Genomic DNA, 25,044 nt, shown 5'->3' on the forward strand with positions numbered 1-25,044 from the left:
TCATTACGGTTTTGTTTTATAGATGTTGAACCCTTGAATGTGTGTGAGATATTATCCTTCTGTTATTGTTATGCATTTCTGGACTAAGGAAGAAGATAATAAAGTGGTGAACAAAAACAGTGCACTGCATTTTGAAATATAATTGTCACCTTTTCTCTTACAAGAACTATGGTTGTAAATTAAATTATAACTTATAATTTAATTTACAACCATAGTTCTTATTTGACTATAAATATCTTTAAGTAAATGTTACTTTAAAAATGCTGTATAGTGTGTTTACATGAATTCAGTGTTTATGAGAAGTCTCTCACTTACATAGCCAACAATTCTCTGGCTTCAGACATGGTAATTAATTTATTTCCCCAATACTTATGTGAGGAAAGTCTTATTATTACCCATTTTACCAATGGGAAGGTGGAGCTATTGCTCCCCATCTCCTCTGTTAGGCAATAGGCACTTTTGAAAACCTGGGTATTTTAATTAGTTTCCGGATGTAAGTTGATGTCTTTTGAGAATACTGTTGTAACTGACTTGCCACAGGGGCTAGATACAGACAGTCAAAAAGCCCAAAGCTGAATCAATTCCATCTTTAAAGTTTAGTCTAAACTGCATAGATTAAATTGAAACAGAACCGAACAGACATTGGCCTTTGATTCAGGAAACGTAGTCACATACCTGCAGTGGATCAGGCCAGAAGCCAGGGGGATGTCAGAGCACAGATCTCTGGCTGTGTTCACTTCCCCTTCCTGCTGCCCCTAGGTCTCTAGGATGTGTAGTCCAAAATTACAGCAGCAGGACTCTGAAAGATTGCTCATCACTTACTCTTCTTGCTTTCAGGTGCCGCTGGGATTTGTAGTCCACAGGTGCATCCAGCAGTAAGTTTGAGCAGGGGAAGGGGTGTTTAACCCCCCTCCCTGGCCCCAAACCCCAGCCAGGGTTTGTCGGGGGGCGGGGGTTAAACATCAGCCAGTCCTCACTGGGGTTGATCACCCCCTGCCCCCCATCAGCCAGTTCTCACTGTTCCAGCTAGGGAGCAGAGGGGCAGAGCCAGCCCTGCTCTCTGGAGCAGACAGCACAGTCTAGTCCAGCCCAGCCCAGGACTGGAAACCATGTTGGGATGCTAAGGGACTCTGATTTAATTTGAACCGGGCGGGGGTCTGGGACAGAAGTTTCATAAACTGGTTTGACCCAAATCAGTTAAATCTGGTTACTGCATTCAACCATGTTCATCTTAAACCAGTTTCAGCCATTTTGTCATGGTTCATGCGCACTGAGCTTCTGTTCTGTTACAATTTAAACCAGCTTCTCATCACTTAAACTGGTTTATGTGCAACTTCTGTCCCTAGCCAGGAAGTCTGCTGCAGATGCAGGAATAGAACTCCAACCTTGTACCATAGCTGAGGTTGGTGAAACAATCCTGGACACTGAAGAGCTGGTAGATCCTTCACTGTCAATGTGTTAAGCTTGGTGCAGAAGGACAGCATCTGAATGAAAGGGAAAAAATCCAGTGTATTATTTTCTCAATTAATCCCTAAATAAACAAAAGCCAACACCATCTTGTTCATCTTATTTTTAATCCATGGTATTTTGAAATTCCCTCTTTGAAAAAGTTGTTTATTGTCCTTGATGGCACGGTGGTTTATTTCTGGTTTTAGCTCACTACACTCTATGGGCTTACTGAGTTAAATCAGTAACTGCAATAGATTCATTAGTCTAGATCTTGGACTTAATTGGTAGCAATAAATCTCATAGCAACTGCATTAGTCTGTGTTGAGATATCTAGAGAGCAGTATTTAATTATAGTTTATATCTGGATTTCTTCCTTTAAAAAAATCTTCCTAAAGATTGTATATGTTTGGGCATGTCAGAGAGCAGGCATAGAAGTAATTTATATTGCCACCCAAAGAGGGGTCAATCCAGACTTGTCTGTCAATGCTGCTCATGAAGTACATTCTGTTTCTCAGTGCTAATGCCTATGGTTCTCGTCAATAAGGGGTAATATCAACCAGTCGAGAAAACTGAGATTTTGCCAAGATGTAATATTTCTACAGGAATACAAATGGTTAATTCAGTAGTATAAATGGATGCCACAAGTGAACCCATTTCATGTACAATCAAACTCCCAGCTTTAATCAGAAAGCCGATACAAGCAAAAAGTGAGCATTATTGTGCTTTGAAACAAATGCATTAAAATCATTTTGCACGGTGATGAAGATGTAATAATAATCCAGACTTCTTCATTTACAACTTGACATTAGCCAGTGGAGCCCTGACTGCTCTGCTGACAGCTCTGATAGGACATAGTGACATAAACCAAGCAAGGGGAATAAGACTAAGCTGGGATTCTTTCCGAGTGTTCTAGTCACTTCAAGATGTGATTCAAATAGTCAAGAAATCATTTTTAAAAGACTTGGCCTTTAATTAAACTTCACAGTTGTTTTCTTATTTACACAGACTAATTTAGCAAACACCCCAATACAACAGTCAGATTAAATGACTTTTTTTAAGCACGGGTTTGAATAAATTTTCAGCTGCTCCATGAATAAATCATTTGATCGGCTTGTCCCATTACCATTCTATCTCTGCCTGTCCTAATAACTAACACATTGCATTTGTCATCACTTTCTGCCTTCATTTATCAAGTTTCAGCCCATTATCATCTTGCACAAAGCTCTTAGGGGCTGCAGGAGTCAGTCCATATTTAATTTTAAATAGACATTCTGTTTCTGAAGTTCTCAGTGGCAGTACCCAGAAGGGTCTTCATTTGGATTTTGTTATCTTTCCTCAGACTTGTGTGCTTCAAGTCAATAAAATAAACGTATGTTTATATGTGTTATTTATTTGCTTATGTTTATTTAAAAATTAGAAAACCAAAACAGTATTTCAAGAATTCATCATAAAGTAAGGAACAGCACATATAACTGCTCATCCTGACTTGACAGATAAATAAATATTCACTAGCAAGTGTAAGGAGGATAATAAAATGAATCCAAACTTTTCAGTATTTGTGCTGGGAGAAAAGCTCTTCCCTTGGTACAAAAAGGAAAGTGTACAACCATTCAAGGGCTTTCTTAAGGTAGAGAACTGGCTCTTCTACAGGAAGTTAGCTTGGTTACCTAGGTGACAAATCTCTCTTCTTCCACTCCAACTTGAATAGCTGTATGCTTCTGTCAGGTGTAGACAGTCATCTGTTCTTCCTCCCTGCATCCAAGGAAAGGGAGAGCACTGGCTACCTGATAGCACACTTAGGGGTGAGCTGATGGGGTTGAACTGTGGGAACCCCCGTCCTGCCAGTCAGCTGATTGACGGGATGGGGGCCATTCTCCTGCAACAGGAACCTTCCCACAGCCCCAGGGGATTCCAGGCCCAGGACGACACCACCTCTTCCTGTCTTGCCAATCAGCTGACTGGCAGGATAGGCATTCGCCTGTGGCAGGAACCCTCCCAGAGTCCTGCAAGGCCTCCAGCCCCAGGAAAATGCCCTGGTTCCTAGAACTAAGAGCTTTAAAAGCTATCCCATGGCAATATCAAAGCCTACAGGGTCAGGAACAAGAGGCAGGAAAGTTTTCCTCAGCCCCACGAGCTTTAAATGCTGCATGTGCCAAACAGCTGAAAGGCACATGTGACAGTTTAAAAACCAGGGAGCTGGGACCCAGCATTTGGGAGGTTGTCCCCAAACCTGCTTGCTCATGCCTCTTGCTTTGAACCACCCTGTGTGTAGTCCATTTGCCAGGGGGCTGTCAATTGACAGCCTGTCCCTATCCCACCTAGAGGGCTGGAATGCATGTATGGTCCAGCTCCTGGGCTATTTTTTTACCAGTAAGAATTTCAGAAAAAATATTTATATTGTAAACCAAACTTGATTTATCCTAAAGCCACTATTCTTCATTCTGGCAGTGTAGAGAATCCAGGATATGACTGTAAATGCAAGTTATGCCACCTTCAAGTCCTGTTTACACTGCCAGTGAAGTGTCAAGTGGCCTTATCATCAGTGTCAACCAGGCATGAGAAGGAGAAGCCATGTTCTGCATGAACCTCAGCTTATGAGCTGTCTCAGAATAGTTCCAGGAAGCATTAGGCATGGTAATCTAATCTTGAGGTGACAAAGATGTAGTTACATGTGTCCAGGTCTACACTACAGTAGAAAGGTCAAAATGTTCTCACCAAGGACAATTTAAATAGGTGTATGTCTTAGGCCACAACTGCTACCTGGGCATCAATGAGCAGCCTAAGAGCTAATAATACTTTTAAGCTACACCAGCTCATTGGAAGAGCCAACAACAGATCCCCTTATAGCTAGTTCCCCCAACACCCCAACATTGTGTCATTCTATTTTCAGGCATAGTCTTCATCCAAACTGAAGCTCAGACTGACTGGGTTATTCCTTCTTGCTGTGCCAGCCAGACTGAACATGAAGGAGACATGATTTCAGATCTTTTCTTGCCCACTCAAATGTCCTTATGTGATGACGTAGTGTCCAGCTCCATAGAACTTCATCAAGCCAAAATCATCCTTCCTAACCAACATACAGGTCTAAATTACACTATATAGTAGGGTTGTGCAAATCTTCAGTCCCTGATTTGATTTGGTGGATATTCAGCCTGATTTGGTGACTAAATCTCTTAATCTGAATCTAATTAGGAGACCCTTTAATCTCTCTGAATCGACTCAAAACCCTACAAATTGATTAGGAGAGATTCGGAAAGATTCAGAGATTGAGACATAGACACGGTTTTAAAATTTTTTTTCTACATACCTCAAGGTACCAGGTGTCTTGTGAATGCTGAGATGGTGGGATGGATGGAGCATCCCACAGGAGCATGGGGAACTCCACAGCACATTCAGCAGCAGACCCAGAAGTGGACCAGAAACACTTCTGGTCCACTTCTGAGTCTGCCAGGGAGTGTGCAGGGGGGTCCCCCCTGTAACCCCTAGCTTGGCAACTGGTGACTCCTGGGTCTGAGGGGGCACCTGGGGTCCCCCCACAGCTGATCGCCAAGCTGGAGGGGCACAGGAGGGGGGGCCCTGCACGCTCCCTGGCGGACCCAGAAGTGGTTTGCCGCTAAGCACATGGGGGACCCCTGCACTCCTGTGGGATGCTCCATCCAACCCAGCATCTCAGCATTCATGACCTGTGCCTGCTGTGTCTATGGCCAAATCGCTGATTCTCCAAATCAGCATCGAATCTTCAGATTCGGCCAAACTGAATTGGGGACAGTGATTCAAATCAATGAATTGAATCACTGTCCCCAATTTGGGCTGAATCCGAATCAAATATGGCCCACGTCACACACCCCTACCGTACAGGTCTAAAATAAATATAGGATGTCAATACTGATTTCTTAAGTGAACCATTCCAAATCCGCCACAGCAAATACTTCCAAAATCATACTGTGTGTCTTCACATTCAGTCCCAATGGGCTTTTCTTGGTACTGGGAGTTTGGCTTCATTTCCTAGCATGTGAACTGTTATGTTCCACAGATGGGTTTGTCTGTGTATCTCACACATCTTTAATAGGGAAAACAAACATGATCTGCTTGTCAGAACTGAATGGATGGAAATGCCTGGAGGTGCTCTTCTTCTCTGATTGACACTAATTAAAGGTAGATTATGAACACTTCATTTATTGTTTCAGGGTCTTTAAAAACATTCTACAATTAAAACTGATTTTAAATATTTATTATGCCTGCTAACAAATCATCATGTGACAGTATGGCTGGGACAACTGCAACTAGTTTAGTTACTTGCATTTACCCATTGCAAGTTCTCTGTTTGTTTATTTTTTAAGTGAATCTTGACTTCATGGAACTGGCATTTTTGGCAAATGACTATTTTCCTTCCTGGATGTCTTTATTTGCTCTGTTACAATTAACCTTTCTAGCAAACTGAGAAGAATGCTCAGTTTAACTGTCCTTAGAGCTATTTTTTTTATCTTTGCTGTCCTCCACAACCTAAGCCCCTTCAAATCTATAGTGCTCAAAGCTATCCTAGTTATTTTCATTTTTTGCTCCCCCCCACCCCGTGCCCTCCATTTCACATTAACACTAAACTGCTTTCAGTCTTAACTGTATCTCTGTTCATTTCATTGTAATCATACCAGAAATGAATTTGGCTCTCTGTTTTATGTTCATGTAGTTCATGTAGTTCATTTCAGAATATCCAAATCTACACAAGCTTTGCATATGGATCATTTCACCAGTCTCTGACATGTTGCCACTTGTGGGACTAGAAAGCACAGCCAAGGAAGAAAACACAGCTATATTACCTAGCAGTACCATAAAGATTATTGGTATCCTAGTAGAACTGCAGGGGCAGAGCTCCGGTCCCCTTACTGTTATGATAAACAGCATAGGGTTTTAATAGCTAAGATATTCTGGTCTCACAGTATCTTTACATTTTGCTTGGAAGTCAACCCCCCCACTTTTTTTTGATACCTTTATGTGATCAGTGTTCTTGGAGAGGCTGGGCTAGAAATGCTGTCCTTAAGAACCAACAGTGGTTCTTGCTGAGAAAATGAAAGCCCTCCTTCCTCTACCATGATTCCGGAACAGTCCTACATGAGAATACAGAAACAACAATGGCCCCCTTCTCAAGGTTCTGAGAGGTCTTTAATATATAGATATCTTGGGATGATTAAATGGTATACAAGTATAGAAAGTCAGTATGGCCAGGAGATTCCAACAACCAAGCTGAATATGAAATAGGCAATAATACTCCTTTTCAGTGTCAAATTTAGAGTGCAAAAGTTACAGAAGATGCCAGCATCTTATTGAAAGAAATATTTATGAAATGACAAGGAAAACTTCCTGACCACCCCTAAGCCAGAAAACATCTACAGTCACAATGCTCTGAGTCTCTGTACTTTTGAACTAGTCATACCAGCCGGAGCTTGCTCTGGGAAAGTAAACGGGCCAAGTGATTGTGGTGAGCTTCTGGATCTTTGCCACTCAATACAGGTTATTCTTGGCAAGGATGATAAGGGCACTTTTCCTGAAAAAGGAGAAATCCAGAAACTGGGTTGTCTCTGCCTTCTATGAGCCAAGCAGTTCTGCCAAAATTCACAGAGCAGACAACAGAAAGAAAAACAAACCCAGCAACAGAGTTAACTTATGGGTGTTTCTGTCTAGCCAAGATCAGCAAGTATTATAGAGCAATGATGATGAAATATATTGACAGCAAGTGTAACACATCTAGGGAAAGAAATTTAAAATCTTGTACAACACACAAGACTGCAACTCTGTATTTGCACGAACACTTCAGGCAAAAACAGAGCAACTAGAAGAATTTTCCTTTTATTTTTATCCTCATTTTTTCCCTACAAAACAAAATTTGTCTTCCTTACTCTGGCTACCTTTGAGGTGTTTTATGCTAAGATTATTAATAAATTAAGATGATTAAAGATTGTAGATGGAAAGAAATCTCTAGATTTAAATATATGCTTATTTAAAACCTGTCATGCTGTTCTATAGATCTAACAATTATAATTAAATCATCACCTGACTTAAACCATTATAAATCTATTAATTTTTGTGAAGCATTTTACACCATTTGAGAATCTCTTAGGCTTTAGAGCTGTTATATTTGAATTTACCAAGGGTAAGAATGTATTGATGAGCCTGTATTTTAGCTGTTAAATAATAACAACACAGGAAAGTTCCCAATATGGGTTCTATTACAACTATCCTCCTTAAACATGTAACACAGAATCATAGAAAATCAGAGGAGTAGGGCTAGAAGGGACATCCAGAGGTCATCTAGTCCAACCCTTGCTTGAGGCATGATCATTCCTACCCAACTATCCTATACAATCCATAATCTAAATGCTACATAAGACTACCATCAACCCCGACACAACACAGACCTAACAACCTAACCTACCACAGGTTAAGCAGGAGAACCATGGCAGCCAATGTCCTGCATCTACAAAGTGTTGTCCATGTGCATTCAAGAGATCCTAGATAGAGGGTCATGCCCCCCACTAGAGAGGAAGGCCACAACCCCCATAGTCAGTACAAATCGGATCATGGGTTAAAATTTCTTCCTGACTGTAAATATGGTAATTGATCTGACCCTGAGTGGAGGAGCAAGACTGTGCGGTTAGGAACCTTTGGCTTTGGTCCTGGCAGGAACATTCACACACCCCAGTAAAATCCCCTGCCTTGGCTATAGCCAACATCCAATGTCTCTGAGGAAGGCTTAAAAATACCCGGACACATATAGTGGAAAGTGGATGTGGGGGCAACCAACAAACTGCTCTGATTCCAAAGTCAGAGGCAATTAATATGACAGCCCTGGACTAGATGCATCCTCAGTGAAACTCCCTGAACTCACCCAAGATCCCCGTTGAAAAATGCACCAGTTTTGTGAGAACTGTAATTTATAAGGTTGGGAAATTAGAATGTTATCTCAGTTACACTGGTTTAACTCCACCAGTGAAAGGCAGTTATTCTGGCATTACACCCATATAGCTGAGATCAAAATATAGCTCATTATCTGTACATATTACATGTTTGCCACTTCTCATACTCCCTGAATTTATACTAAAAATCTAGCACATACCTTCGAGAGCAGACTGTATCCATGATGGTGTTTACTGAGACATTTTGCTGCTGTATTGTGTTCAAGAACCCAGGCTTAGTTAATAAATAATCAGAGGACATACTAATGCTGGGAGAAGAGTAGCTGATTAAAATATCTCAGCGGGCATCTCACTTAAAAACCTATTGGGCACTTATACATATGACAGACCTCTGCTCTGATGTGTGCTAATTAGCATGTATTGGAGCAGACTTGATTGAGTCTTCTGGAAAGAGCTAATTAGGGTGCTCCAGCATCCTCCGTGTCACATGCATTCAGCATCCCTGTGTTTCAAAATGGCAGTGGGGGGGGCGCTTTGACTAAAGCTCATCGAACAAGCTTTAGTTAAAGCACCTCGGCCGCCATTGTGAAGTGTGGGGCGTTGCATACACATAATGCTGCAGGTGCTTTATTTGGAGTGACTCTTGGGATCACTCTAATTAAAGCGCCCCCCCCTCTGCCCCTCCCCCGAGCATGTGTCTAGATGCCCATTGACGCCAGGCTGTGAATCAAAATACCGAAGTGCAACATGCATATTAACCTTGTGTTAACACTTCATAAGGATACTATTTAGCTGTTCAGTCTCAGAAATCCTCTAAATTTGATATGCTCAAAAGTAGGCACTCTCTTTTTCTAAAATGACCACTCTTCTTTGTGAGATGAAAGAAAAATTCTCTGAAAATTCTAAGGCATGAAATTCATGAACCAATTGAAGCAATTATACTAATACCCTCCTTTCTCTACCACGATTCCAGTACAGTCTGACATGAGAATACAGAAAAAATGATGGTCTGCTTCTTGAGGTTTTAACAGCTCTTTAACATCTAGGTGTTTAGACACTAAACCCTGGACACTGAACTGGATACTAAAATTCATGACCCTGGCCACCAAACTTGATGCAGATCACACTACGGCTAAAAAAAGACAAGTGGTTTGACACAGATTTGAGCATCATGTCTCACTGTAAACCCCAGAACTTACAGAAGAACAAGACCATTGTACCACATTAAATACCCATGAAGTATCCAAATTAACACTTTGATTTGGAACAGTCATGATTAATTTGAGTTTATTGCTATTTAAACCTCTTGTGTATGCAACTGTCCTATCCCTGTTTTTCTGCAAGTTATATCTTGGACTAATCAACCCCACATTACATCAGTTGTCTGCTTTTAGCCCAGGTTTCTTCTGAACTCCTAATCACATCAGATTACTTATTTCTTTTGAAACTTCAGCTTTGTTTGCTTTCTGTGCCACTTAAAAGTGGGGCAATTTTTTGATAATTGGGATGTACAGCCTAATCTTTTAGTATGTATTATTGTAACCTTAGAAAATGTGATACTTTTATGACTGTTCACAAACTCCTACTTTATTGTGATTTCATCGTGTTACTGAAAACTATCAACTGTACTTTCCAGAGTGAGATCATAAATTGAATCAGCCCTTCAATGTTTTGAACTGGTATATATAATGACTCTGATGTTAAAAAAATTCTCTCAGAGAAGCAATTAGAAGAAATTAGCCAGTAAAATTTGTATTCTGGTCACTGCACAAATAATAATAGCCAAACGACCACAAAGTGCCATATTAATATCATATTCCTTTATACTGGGTTCAGTTGGATTCATTCTTATATCAAGTAGCATTTATCTGGTGATCTATGAAAAATCTTAATGTATGGAAAAGGCATTTCAATATTTTCTCCAGCTTGTAAATACAGAAATGGGAGAACAGAGACAATGACCTGCCCAAGGTCACCCTGCAAGCTAGTGGAAGAACAAGGAACAAAACCAGTCTCTTGAGTCCACTCCTGAATCCAGTATGCCAAACTACCTCATCATAGAACTACTAACACAAGTAGTACTAAGTAAGTATACTTGTACTTAGTAGTATTAAGCCTCCATAAGGGATGCAGAATTGGGCCTATGTGACACCTATTTTTAATGGTTGCAGATCTCTTCAAGTACAGTCAATATGTTTAACTGTGTAAATGGACTTTAGAGATGCCACCTACTTTCCTGGAAAGTATGGAGAAGTCTTGCAGCTAATTATAAGATAGGAGACTCTTACCAATTATCTGTTACTGGCTCCTTTGAGCTGTGAATTGAACATGAACACTACACCAAGTTTGGGGTTTCCCACACTTTGTGACTAAATGGTTAACTTGTACTCACTCAACTCCCATGATTGTATCACATGGCATGACTCATACTATAGGCCATATTCTGTTTTCATTTATTCCAGTGCAGCCTCATAACAGTTTTAGGTAAACATTATTAGGTAAATTACTGGCAGCCAGTATCAAGTGGAGTGTCCCAGGGGTTCGTTTTGGGGCCATTTTTGTTCAATATCTTCATCAACAACCTGGAGGATGGCATAGAGTGCATCCTCAGAAAATCTGCAGATGATAGCAAGCCGGGGAGAGTAATAGATATGCTGGAGGGTAGGGCTAGGATTCAGAGGTACTTAGACAAATTGGAAGACTGCTCCAAAAGGAATCTCATGAGGTTCAGAAAGGACAAGTGCAAAGTCCTGCACTTAGGATGGAACAATCCCATGCAACAGTACAGGCTGAGGCCCGACTGATTGAGCAGCAGTTCTGCAGAAAAGGACCTGGAGGTTACTGTGGACAAGCAGCTGAATATGAGTCAGCAGTGTGCCCTTGTTGCCAAAAAGGCTAAAGGCATTCTTGGCTGCATTGGTAGGTGTGTTGCCAGTAGGTCAAGGGAAGTGATTTTCCCCTCTATTCAGCACTGGTGAGGTCACATCTGGAGTACTGTGTTCAGTTTTGGGCACCCCAAGGATGTGGACAAATTGGAGTGAGTCAAACGAAGGACAACAAAAATGGTGAGGGGGCTGGGGACATGACGTATGAGGAAAGACTGTGGGAACAGGGCTTATTTAGTTTAAAGAAGAGAAGAATGGGGGGGAGGGATTTAATTGTAGCCTTCAACTACCTGAAGTGGGGTTTAAAAGAGGATGGAGCTAGACTGTTCTCAGTGGTGGCGGATGGCAGAACAAGGAGCAATGGTCTCAAGTTGCAGCACAGTTAGATACTAGCAAGAATTCTCACTAGGAGGGTAGTAAAACACTGGAACAGGTTATCCAGAGAAGTTGTGGAAGCTCCAAGCTCGGAGGTTTTCAAAACCCAGCTAGACAAACCTTTGGCTGGATGATCTAGTTGGGGCTGGTCCTGCTTTGAGCAGTGGGGTGGACTAGATTACCTCCTGAGGTCCCTTCCAACCCAAACTTTCTATGATTCTATATCGTGCAAGTTTATTCTTACATTTCTTGCTCACCTATTCACTTGAAAATCTTCATAAAATATACAGCAGAATGACTATAACATAATCTAGATGTTAGACTAATGGTGAGCTACAATTCTTTTCCTACATGTGTTATTACAGTTGCATTAAATTCAGTAGTTACTCCAGTACTAGCCCTGTTCGGAGAAGCAGTCTGAATCTCTCTTCCTGTAACACTGTTTGTTGGTGTAAAAGCTACATCTTCAAGGTGTAATTGAAAGATAATGGGATTAACTATAATGGGCCTTGGCAGTGGCTAAGATTAGCTGGGATTACTCTTTTATATCTCTACAGTAAAGTACATCTGCCATGGAAAAGAAAGACCAGTTTACATTTCAATTAACATAATGCTAGAGTGATACAAGATATTCTTTCTCAACTCCAGCACACACCCTGACATTCTGAAGCACTAGAACTGAAGGTAGCATTCCTTGAAAAGAGCTTGGGGGGAAGATTTCACATTTCAACAATATATGTTTTACTTGGATTCATGGCTTAGTGGACCACAGATATTCGGTACCCCTACAATAGTGCAAGACGGAAAACCATCTCTCTCCTTATCTGCTCCCTACAGTATGTTTTCTAGCCCTCTAGTCCAGACTGAGTCTCTGGCATTTTGTGGCAGCATCAAACTAACTTTTGTTTAACCTCTATCAATCAAAAGCAAACTTTCTCTACAGGTATTAGCATATCACATCCATACTCCGTATTTGTTACATGTAGAAAAACAGTCTGGGTTTGATTTATCTTGTATCACTACCAGTTTCTTTTCCACAAATAGTCACTGCATACCAAAACTATACTTAAGCCTGATATCAGATTGTCATTCTTTCCTTTAGAAATATGCCCCATGCACTGTTGTCCTATGCCACAAACATCGGGAAAATCGGTCCCTTTCTTCTAAAAACAAGCTTTCATGCATCTGCCTGCTAGTAGTGATTCTGTTGTCTTAAGTCACTGTCATTGTACAGTGCCCAAAAAGAATTACTCTGAGTTTTAAGGGGAGCCTAACTTTAATTAAGTGACATCTGTGTTTTATGTCCTTTTACCACTAAGTAAGTTTGTGCTCCTTATCAGTCATTTATAATTTGTTACTCTATATGGAGATCAGATCCTTTGAGATGGCCTCTCATAGTTATTTTTCTATCTTTGTTAATCATCTCCTGAAATTCCCATGGATTTACTCTAATACTTTATTACAAATAAGTCCTAAATTGTCTATTATTATTCCACACGAGTTCCTCAACTGCATTAGTTTCCATACTTTTAAAATTATGGAATAGTCAACTGATGATTATCTATCCTTTTCCCTCTGACATATTCTATGGTTGGAAAGAATTGGTTGGAAAGAATACCCCCATCCTGAATGATTTCTGAAGGGTGTGAACAGGCAGCTGAAGATAAATATAATATTACAGAGGAAAAAACGTTTAAAAAAAACAGATGTCAATTTGGAATAATGGGGAAATGTCTCTAGGAAGCAAAAATTTCATCTGTTTGTATAAATTCTATGGAAAATTAATACAGAACTTGTTGTCAATGGTACCTAACTTTTAAAGACAAAATGATGTGAAAAGGCAGATAAAATTTTAGGAGAAAATATGGAGGAAGAAAGGCCTGTGCGTGTGGTGCCAAAGTTTTAAGATAACAATACTTTTGGAGAAAAGAAACAAATATAATCAAATTCCTTATCTGAATTGCTATTATGAGATCTGGATTCTTTTTCATCTGCATGGGTTTAAATCTTTGCATTACAGCAGCTGTGTTGTGGTTTCAGGAAGGTCCATATACAGACATTCAGTGTCTACTGGGAGAATCCCCACTATTCTAGTAGAAACCAAAGCTATACATACACCCAAGCTCTTTCCTCTTGACCAAAACTGGTAATGGAGTAGGGAGGGAGGGGAGCAGCAAGACAAAGCCCTGAGCCCCTTCCTAAAGCCAGGGGGCTGTGCAAAGCTTTGGTTGCTGACTTGATCCGGAGGAGATTTGGCTTGATTCGGTGCCGAATCTCCGAATCCAAATTGCAATTAATTTATCCGATTCGATTCGGAGAGATTCAACGATCTGGACATAGACACAGCTTTACATGTTTTTTCTACATACCTCAAGGTACCAGGTGGCTCATAAATGATGAGATGCCAGGGAAGAGACAGTTGTAAGGAAGCCACTGAAGGAATTAACACAGAGGATTATCCAGTTTTGCTCCCTAAAATCTAAGGCAGTGATTCAAAAGACAGAGAACCTGCACACCACACTTATACCTACACCCAGACATTATAGTACAAAAATGAAAGAGCACTCGTTTATCTGACAGAAACATTCTGTTAAAGAAAGAAATTACCTCCAATTCCTGGGGTTCATCCTGGTGTAGAACTTAGCAGAACATGCTCACTGTTAGAAGATGTTATTGTTTAACCATATGGTAAAGCCCCAAAGGCTCTAAAACAGTCGCTCACTTAGTGTCCTAAATTCACTACTACAGCCGGTAATGAAATACATTGGAGAAAATATAATGGCTTTATTTCACCAAAAAGACAAAATGAATGTCTTGATTCAGAGTAAGTACATAACACCCCGACTGAAGAGGATGTACTAGTAGTCCAACTAAAAGGGGATTGCTCCCATACACAAACCTAAAAATATGGACGTTTGCAAGATCCTGCTAAATTTCTTCCAGTTCCTGATTCCCTGCTGTATGTCCTAGTAATAAAGCAAGCAGATTAAAGCAGAAAGGGAGATCCCCAGCCCTTGCTTCCCCCTACAACAGTCTTTTCACTGCAGTTTCCCCTTCATTAGAAATCAGCTCTGATTATGGCTGTCTGTTGCATCTTCCAGCTAATGACATTAGTATCATTGGATGTGCTTGTGCCCCTTCTTAGTGGGAGACTGTTCATCTGAAGAGGTAAATGTACCAGTGTAATAGATCTCTTTGTTAGGGCAAGCGTTGGCGACATAGGGCCTGCAGAGGCAATGGATCTAGCCTGTGTAGCTGGGGAGCTTTAGCTGCATGTTGGCAGCAAGGGGCTTCATCCACATTTGTACCAGGGCTAGGCAGCAAGGAGCTTTGCCTGCAGCACTGCTGGAGGGTGAGAAGCAGCAGCAGCATGGAAAAGCCACCATCACATCAAAATGTGACCCTGCATCAGACCTGAGCAAGGGTGTGCTAACTTGCAACTCTGAAAATTTGCTGACTACTGGGTCAGGGATGAGTTTTAAAGGACAAGCCACAACCCAAAACTGATATTAGCTTTTGTCTTGAACTACCATGAATAATGGATGTGCGGGGGAGAAAGAAAAGGGATGTTTTTTGAATGATGACCCCCATCTTAATTGTCACGCTGGGGATTGAACGGGAACATCTAGAGATAAAAGCAAAAGGGTAAAAGTTTAGTCCCCTGAAGTAAATGACAAAACTCCCATTGATTTCAGTGAGGGCAGAATTTCACCCTAAGTTATTACAGCAAGAGATAAAGACCCAGGCTTTTACCTGGGTAACTCTCTCCTTCTATAAATCAGAACAGAAAGGGAAGCAAATACTGACCACTGGGTTATACCAGCATATTTTAAAATGGATATTTTTTTGCTATAAAAGAAAGAGTAAAAGATATACATCTCTAGAGTAGGTACAAAGTGTATCTACCTATTTTATATCAACCTTACAGGGATAAGTAAGTAAAAGCTCTGATTGTGTGTCAAAGACTAGGATAGTCTGGAAAAAATTCAGAGGTGTTGTAATTAACATGCTTGCATTTCCAGAAATCACTAATGATACTCATTAGTCAGTATTCTATACAACCTCCTACCAGTTCCAGACTTATTTTTCAAGTAAATATTAAACAATTATTATACAGTAAGTATATGGCTAGTCAAGTTGCTTAAATGTTTACACATGCACAAACACATGTTCAAACTCTATAAAAGCATTTTGATAATTAGGTTTGAAACAACTGTCATCTCATGACTTCCATCAAGCTGAATAATGCTTTGTTATGCATTTCAGTGTATCTCAGTCACAAAAAAATATACTGACCTAAAAAATCTGAACTCATTAAAAAAAAGAAGAAAAAGAAAGAAGATAAGTATTTCAGTAGTGGTTTAATTTATTTAGACATAAATGATGTAAGATGGGATTTATAATGGACACTTTTTTAAAGACATTCTCAGAAGTTATTAGGCCCCAGCCCACCCAGTGACTAAGGGACAGCTGCAAACTGTGGCCCCAGCCAACCCAGTGGCTGTTTAAGGGACAGCTGCAAACACTATGGGGTTGACTGTCGTTTGCATTGTTATACATCCATTGGCTTGAAGTTGCTTTCAATCAGGCAATAAAGCCCAAATCCTGCAGTTGACATCAGTAGGACCTGTGGTTGGCATCAGCCCATGTTGAGGCAATTACAACACTGGGCTGATATGAGAAAGGAGAAAGTGAAATACCATATTAACCTCACCTACACAACACCCATTACTGAAAACAAACAGGGAGTATATAGGGAGTATATATATATATATATTTTTTTCTTTAGAATGAGGCAAGTGGCTGTTTAGGTTGCCCAGGAAAAAAATGAATGTCAAATTACCCTCCACAGGCCTTTGCATTTCTCTGACAGGTAGTGCAAAGTTCCCATTCTCTCCTGTCTGGATGCCTGTAGGATGCTGGGCTGATGAAGGCACAGTTTTTAGTACCACTACTTTTTTTTCTATATAATAGTATGCAGAATCTTTTCCAGAATGTTCTTCATCAATTACCTGTCCTAGAAAATGAAAAGTCAGTGTTGCAAACTGCCAGACACTTAATATGATCGACTGTGGTTGTTTTTAGTCAGCAGGTCTCCTGGTAACAAATCATTTGTCCATTAATTCTCTGACAGCAAAGGCTGCCAGAGCTTGAACGGCATTTACTTTCAATCAAATTCTAATGCTGATGGAAAACTTTGGGTTTCAGAAACTCTTGATGTGCCCTACTGGGACATGCAGAACACTATCACTGTTTTACACATAGGCTTTGTAATACATCTGAAAGACTCTTCAACTCATTGCTGCATTTCTTGAGATATACATTAACTGAAATTATGAACTGCATACACTTGTGTTTTCTAATTGGCACTTTGCTGCTAATTTAAGGCTATTAACTATGGAAAGCAGAAGTCATGTGGAGGAAGATCACTTTTACAAAGAATCTGGTAGAGTAGCAAGCATAAATTTGATGCATAAAATTAGCAGATAGCCTAAACTTTCAGCTAGAGAATGAAAAGAATTCATTTTCTGTAGTCATGGACTTTATGTTAGATACAGAAATGTTTACATTTTATTATCTGTAAAAAAGTCCAAATAAAAATGGCTTATTTGTAATTTTAGAAATTGGTCTTGGGATATAATGAATACAATACATCTCCCCTGTCACCCCATAGGTAGCATTTATATGATTTTAAACCCTCATACAAACAAAGTTATTAATATATTACAATATGGTAATAAAACTGTTGATTGCTTCTGTAGAAAAGGTCATAAAGCTTGGCTCCTGTTACTTTACATACAGTGCACAATGGTCAAAATATCTAGTGTAGGACAGAGAATGGCTTATTAAACTATAGTGTAGTAAGCAGCCATATATTGTGGTTATATTTTTCCTTATGAACATTTTGCCAAATAATCTGGATCAAAGTTGCTCAGAAAGCATTGAGGCTTTTCAATAAGATCAGCCACTAAAAAATGTGGATATTCATTTCCACCTTCTATCAGATGCTTTGATTGTACTACATACTACCACATCTGGCCCTCAGCTTTGGACCTCATCCAGTTTCCTATGGAAAAAGAGGAAATCCAGTTTGAAACTTGGGTTGTGCTGTCACTAAATGGCATACTACAACCTGCCAATTTAAGAAGCATTTTCCCCTGAGGTCATTTTCCTGGAAAACAGAAGTCACTTCTCTTATGTTTATTTAATGTTGTCACCTACAAACTAGTTGCACACCCATGCTTTTGAATAAGGTGTGACGGTTGCTTACATGAGTCATCTCTTACTTTTCCTTTAAAAATTATAGTACATTTGATCTGTGATTAGAGCAACCTAAATAAAATGGGTTTTTGCAGAGATGAGTTCAAACTACAAACTGCAGTGTGAGTTAGTACAACACACACCTAAAGTTTGGTCTTGCTGATATTTAACTTTAAACATATGAATAGTCCCATTGAAGTAAGACATGATAATACAGTCAAACTTTTGTTAGTTGATGGGGTGTTGCTTTATTAATTTTTTTCTAGGCAATACACTGTAACACTTGGGCAAAAAAATAAGCCTTCAACCTGTGAACTAGTTGTTTTGTCCACATGCTTATAGTGCCCTGATCACTACAGTATCTGAGTGTAGAGAAGTTTCACTGAAGTCACCAGCTAAGTAAACCACCAGTTTATACAACACACCTTAAAAGGAAATTGCTCAAGGTTTTCTTTTCCTTGTCACTGGCTCAAACTGATACTCCCAAGTGAACTGGTTTCCTTTCTAGTGCAATACCCTGTAGATGTAACTAAGCCTACTTTATTCACTGGACAATTCTAAGAGAAGGTTCTAGTATACAACACACGACTTTCCTTTAAACCCCTTCCTTCACTCATCTAAAGAATTACATAAGAAAATAGGTCAGTAAAACTTAAGTTAATTTATACAACCAATAAAAAAGTTTGAAGCAATGATAGAAAAATAATATAAAGGCTAGATGCACTAAATGTCAGTTCCACAGTAATAAGCTTTGGTTAAAGAGCAGAGCACCAATAAATTTCAATGTCAGTACATGCCTCAGTAAGCATGACCTGTGATGAATATATAAATTTTGGCAAGAAAAGTTGTGTATGTTCCTTGGCGCCATAGCTTCATTTCAACATCTAACAAAAAGTCTTTAGGCTCTTTCACTTGTCGCTGAAGATACACAATGCCTGTGTAGGAGTTAAGCTTTCTAGTGCTGAAGTAGCCTTCTTCATTTCCTTTGTTGATGGTTAGGATTATGTTGTCTCCAGCATAAGCAGGTGATGGTCCAATACGGAAAATGTGAGCTGGGACAACAATATTGGTTTGGAAGTTCAGTTGGTAATAAGTGATGCGCACAGGAGTGTTTTGACAATCCAAATAATTAAAACAATTGATGCGTTCACACCTCCTGAGAGAACAGAAACAAGAATCTTCAGTATCACAGTAACTGAGTTAGGAAATTCACATCTCAATGATTTGCAAAGTCACAAGAAGCCTGTGGCATGTGTTAGACAGATATACAGCAGAGCCTCAAACTTCAGCTGTATAATTAGAAGCTGCTTATTCTGCTTTTACAAGACCCACAAAACATTTCTAAATGATGTAATTGTGAGAGTACAACAGCAAACCAAAGACTATGGACATGAAGAGTGCTGTTTGGAAGCCTCACAATGAGCATATACAGAAAGACAGACAAAAGTCATACTGTGTGCAGCACAGGGCTTGGAAAGGGAATCTGTGATTCATTGAAGACTGTGCAAGACTGTGATTGTGTTTCATAAAATCTCAAGCAACCATACCTACAAGGCAGCTAAACCTTAACTCTTAAGATAGGAATGGAAGCCAAGTTCTCCCACTAGAATTGCTGCCCCATTGTTTCATTTCCAGAAACCAGTAAATAAATGTTTGCGTGCCTGAGACTTTCTACAACTCGAGAATGGGCTTACTACATACTTGCACTATTGTAATTTACATTGTTTTGTCCACTGATATACCTTAAACCAGGAGCTGGAGTGGGTGGATGAGCACCTATTCTGTTGGTGTTGGATATACTAGGCTGTTTCTTACTATGTATACCTCACCACTAGGCAGTAGGAAGTGAATAGCTACCATGGCATAGGCTGCATACAGACAACACCTGTGCTGGTACAGCTTTACCCTTATTTTTTTCAGGGTAGCATACACCAGATTCAATTACATTATAGCAGTGGAGGGCCATATACTGGCCCATTGTAGGTTCATTCTGAAGGCTCCCTGAACTGCACAGAACCGTGGGGAGTCAGCAGCTCGGTGAATCCCGCTATGACTATTGCCAAGGAGCTGAGAAGCCCTGGGCTGCACCAGCACTGGAGATCCTGCTGTGCTATTAGTGTTAGTCCCATGGAACGTGGCACAGATTTCTGACTGGACTGAATGCGTCTGTTAAGGTGGAGAGCTCTAAAACAGAGGCAGCAAAAGTTCACTGGACAGCCCAGGAGCAACACAGTACCAAGGGGCAGGTTACAAATACCATACACTAGAACAGTCTGAATAAACCAGCAGCTGCAGGGTGTGGAAGCTCTGTTAACTCCAGAAATAAAAGAAGACTTACATGTCAGATACTTTTCTATAATTTGGAGGGCACTCAAACAACAGGCATCGGAAGCTGCCTTGGATATTATAGCAAGACTCTGTAGATGAGCAGTTGTGGGTTCCTAGTGCACATTCATCAATATCTGGTAATGAAAAACATGGGTAAAATCAGCAACAAATCCAAAAGAATACATGTAACCATGAAAGCATGAATCCAAGCAAGGAGCAAGGGAGCCAGAGTATGTATGTGCCTGTGTGGCCGAGAACATGTTTTTGGATCTGAAGGATGCAGGCTATAGTCTTAGCTCCCTGCGTCTGTGTGATTAGCCTAATAACTGTGCCTGATGCCTGTGGACACAATTTGTCATAAATACAATGGCAACAAGCAGGTATTTGAAATCCAGACATATATTTTATGTCAGTTGGTCTCTGGTAGCTCCACGAACAGATCTAGGATTCTGAAAACGAAGGTACAGATGGTGCAGTGCCTCATCACTTATAACACAATATACTTGTTTCTCCAGGTAAAAATAAACTAGAATCTTTACTAATATGCTAGGGACCCAGGGGCATATGATTCAGTTTAAGATTGAAGCAAAAACAAACGTAACTTGATTAGAATGTGCATTAGTTTGCTATATCATATATTATATATACAAAACACAACAAATTAGGTAAAAAAAAATCAAAAGATATTGTTTATTTAGTTATGTTGTCATTATAATTAAATATACATCTCTTTCAGATTAATAAAACAAACTCTAGCCTTCTTGAGTTTCTTGACAGTGCAACATTTAAAGTTATTTCTACACCTGAGTTGATGTTCATCTGAGTTAATTTTTCTGCAACTGAATTAATGTTTTTAGATGAAGTTAAAAAACACTTTTCAGGGCTGAGAAATAGGAGACACATTGCGAGGAGCAGCCGAATTGCAAAATAAAGGCTAGCTTGATTAGTGGAAAATTCAGACCATTAAAAAGGAGAGAGGGGCAATAACACCTGTAGAATGAAGAATTTAGAAGAATTCAGATAAATTATAATCAGCCACGAAGGTCCCCCATTGCTGCCTGAATAAAAAGGCTGCTGCCATTGCCAGGCAGTTGGCCTTAAACTTCGGATGGCCCAGGAATCAAAGTAGGGCACCCCCCCGGATCCGCGCCTGAGAAGCTCCATGCACGTGCAGCATGCTTCACCATTTGGAGAAGCAATATAATTAGGGCCGGGCAATGGGGGCACCAGCCTCAGACATTGATTCTGAGGGGCACAAGAAAGTTGTCCCATCTGCAACTACTGCCACTGCCACCAAGGGCACAGTTTACCTGCTTGCAGATATTATGCTTTATTATACCTAAGAGTTGACAACATGCTTGGCATTGTACAAGACACAGGGAAGGGCAGGGACCCTGTTGTAAAGAAGCCTGCATTGTTTCCATCTGACCACCCACTGAGAACGGTTTATATACTCCAGCCATCCTGCAATCAAATACTGGTCTGTTACTGACTGCTAAGTCAGGGTTAGCTTGTCTCCCTGCACTTCGCAAGTCTTTTTTCATAAATTTCTGTGAACCTAATTGCTCTGACCACATAGCAAGCAAGTCTGATGCAATGCTGGATTGCTTTAATGACCAATGGAGAACCAAAGAGCCTACTGTCTCACTCTTCATATTTTTATTTTGATATTTTATTTTGTCACAAAAATCTAGACAAATGTCTCTACTTGTGTTGTTTTTTTCTCTTGCTCCTGAAGTGTCAGTACATCCAAGATGTAAACTATATTGTAAACTAGGAAGAAAGGAAGCAGAACAAAACAATTCAATAGCAGAAATTTCAAGACTCATCTTAAATTAACAACCAACCTCAATCCACATCAAATTTCAAGTGTAGACAAGCCCAAGTACGGTATAGCTAGGCTGTATTTCCACCAAACAGGCCCTTTTCCTTAATTTTTAAGAGGGAAAAGGGCAAATTATTTCACTTGTCTACACATGAATGTAACTTCACACTACCCCAATCCAAAGAAAAAGCAGAATATCTGTTCCTGAATAACTCTATGCATGGATGAATCTGAGGACGCCATAAGGAACTGCCTCTAAATATATTTTGAATAATGGGAACTTATGAACAACAGTTTAAAACAAGACAATTGGATCATAAACATTTAACCTAAATATAAATGTCTTCCACTAATGACAAAAATCGTAGAAGGCAGCAGAGATTTGCAAAGAAAAGCAAACTGCAAGATGCTTAATGTCCTAGGGCAGAAGCAGGGTTACTTGAATAATAAAAATTCAAAAGACTAAACTTTGATACTGAACACACTGGAAAACCAGATGCAATAACAAGAGTCCAACTTGAACAGAAAATACTGGCAAAGATTCTGAAGTCACATTGCGTACTCCGAAATGTCTAGACAACACACAGAGGTTTTAAAATGAAATAAATGTTAACAGACAAACCACGTGGACTGTGGAGTGCTGTGCAATTCTGCCAGTTGTCATAGAAGAAACTGACTCTTAAAGGAAAACTGCAGCCTTTTGTTCCCCACCAGCCTCTGGGATACAGAACTGACCTTGCATGAAGCACTGCCTGGTAGGGCTGTGTGAAACAGCACTGTTTCATTTCGACTTCGGTTTCGCCATTTTGAAGGGTGAGCGTTTCGTTTAATCGTTTCATATTGAAGCATCGTTCCGTTTTGTTTAGTCAAAACTGTTTTGACATTTTGCCTATAGGCTATAATGGGGAATCATGAAAATGCCTAAAACTTTGTCAATTTATGCCTGATTCAGATGCAAATTGCAGGGAAGGTAGATCCTTCTGAGGGCATGAAACCTACCAAGTTTGAAGGAGATAAGTGCATAGGTTTCTGGGAAACTGCACCTCAAACTGTTCAAAGCAAAACTCCTGACACTTGCCAGCAGCAGCAGCCTCCTCTCATCCAGTGCGCAGATCTGGGGGCCCGCACCCACAAGAGGGCTGTGGGGTTGTGCTGGACTCCTCTCGAGGGTGCAAGCCCCAGGATCTGTGTGCTGGATAACAGGAGGCTGCCTCTGATGCCTGGGACTCACGGCAGCATCAATCATCCCCGGCACTGGGCAGGGAGTTCAGCACAGCCTTGCAGCCCTCCTGGAGATGCGGTCCCTGGATTTGCGCGCTGGATGAGAGGAGGCTGCCGCTGTTGCTTGGGACCAGCACCAAAGCCAAATAAGCCCGGCTTCAAAATTTGAAACATTTTGAAATGTTTCAAGTGCCCTTGTTTAATTTTGAAGCTGTTTCAAAGCCTTTGTTTCATTTCTATTTCACTGTTTCAAGCTCCAAGTGTGTTGAAACAGCTTCAAAACGAAACACCCAGAAAAATTTTGAACAGCCCTACTGCCTGGTTTAAAACCCCAACAAAAAGAGATACGCAATGGGAAGTGTGAGAGAATCAAATAAATTAGGCCCTTTTCTATTTCTCAAAACTTCCCCCAGGTGAAAAAGATTTTTTTTAACATATCGTAACTAATGACATTAAAAAATTCACATCACTAGCTTGGTTCTGATGGGAAATGTAAAAAGAATCCATATGCTGACAAGCTACTGGACAAGCTGTAAGTGATCTGTTTGAGTTCACAGTGCTGTGAAAAATGCCATGAAAGAAATGGTATGAAAGAAGTGCCATTAGTCACTTCTACCATAAGGATAGGGTAAAGGAAGAACATTGAAGAACAGATTCCCAGCTGGTATAAACTGATCCAACTTCCTTGAATTTGGACCAATTTATACCAATTCAGACGGTTTGCTCATGATCATTTTCAAAAAGGTCTCCACATAGCCCTGAAAACTGTGTGTACACACATCTGGCATTATTCAATGTCTAGGTTTGCACATGCTGAAGTCATACAGGCATCCATGCAGAACAATGGGCACATATTTATGCATGGCTAAGTGCCAGTTTACATTCTTGTAGTAGGTGATACCTGGTAGTTTTGCATATTCAAATCATGATACACAGGTATATGGATGAAAATAGAAAGACTGCACAGATTTGTTCACTTTTCAAATGTTCCTGCATAGCCTGTTCAGTACAGCTATTTCTGCACAACACAGGGGTCCGTTTATGTGGTTTAAAATGACATACAATGCACTTCCTAAGATGATGGAAACAAGGCAAATGCAGCTGCCTGGACATCCTCCTCTAGCCTTGATTCATACAGGGTACAGGCCTACCATCACTCCTGCTTACAGAGACCCTGGCTTGTCAGCCCAAGCTGCAGTGACTCAGTCTTTGGAGAGCATCAGTTCAAATACAAACATCAGGGAAATGATAGTTACTGAACAAAGAGCAGCATCTCACAAGGTCAGTGCATAACAGAAGTGTATGAAGTACAGTTGAACCTACAAATCCACTGTATGAGAACAAGAACGTTTTACTCCGACTGCCATATAAAGTACACACACAAGACCATGATTCTGAGCTCATGCAGGATTGTACACCGTAACTCCACTGGCTTCGGTGACATTACACCTGATTTATGCTGATGAGGAATATTAGAGCCCGAGTGATGTGGGACTAAGCAGTATGGGGAGATAGTTTCATAGTTTCTAGGGTCGTAAGGGACCTGAGTAGATCATCTAGTCTGACCCCCTGCCATGGCAGGAAAGAGTACTGGGGTCAAACGACCCCAGCAAGGTGTTCATCTAACTTCTGCTTAAACACCCCCAGGGTAGGGGCCAACACCACTTCTCTTGGAAGTTGGTTCCAGACCCTAACCGCCCTGACAGTGAAGTAGCGCCTCCTGATATCTAGCCTAAATCTACCCTCTGCCAGCTTGTGACCATTATTCCTGGTCACTCCTGGTAGTGCA

The 25,044-nt window shown here is 40.4% G+C and overlaps 1 protein-coding gene and 1 long non-coding RNA gene across 5 annotated transcripts in view; one reads left to right on the top strand and one right to left on the bottom strand.

The window, feature by feature from the left end:
* Nucleotides 1–279: 279 nt before the first annotated feature.
* Nucleotides 280–22,856, top strand: LOC109311348. The gene is made up of 3 exons (XR_002101483.1): nucleotides 280–289; nucleotides 12,483–12,487; nucleotides 21,253–22,856. It is a non-coding gene; the product is annotated as an uncharacterized LOC109311348 (long non-coding RNA).
* Nucleotides 17,163–25,044, bottom strand: part of FBLN2 (fibulin 2) — a 198,289-nt gene continuing 190,407 nt past the window's right edge. For all 4 annotated transcript variants that reach the window (XM_019536956.1, XM_019536957.1, XM_019536958.1 and 1 more), the window contains 2 exons: nucleotides 20,220–20,343; nucleotides 17,163–19,037 (listed from right to left, as the gene is read on the bottom strand). In XM_019536956.1, the coding sequence (XP_019392501.1) occupies nucleotides 18,680–19,037; nucleotides 20,220–20,343 (482 nt within the window). In that variant the 3' untranslated portion in view covers nucleotides 17,163–18,679. The remainder of the gene's footprint in view (nucleotides 19,038–20,219; nucleotides 20,344–25,044) is intronic.

This window comes from Crocodylus porosus, unplaced genomic scaffold (assembly GCF_001723895.1).
Source record: "Crocodylus porosus isolate Cpor-Errol unplaced genomic scaffold, CroPor_comp1, whole genome shotgun sequence".
NCBI lineage: Eukaryota > Metazoa > Chordata > Crocodylia > Crocodylidae > Crocodylus > Crocodylus porosus.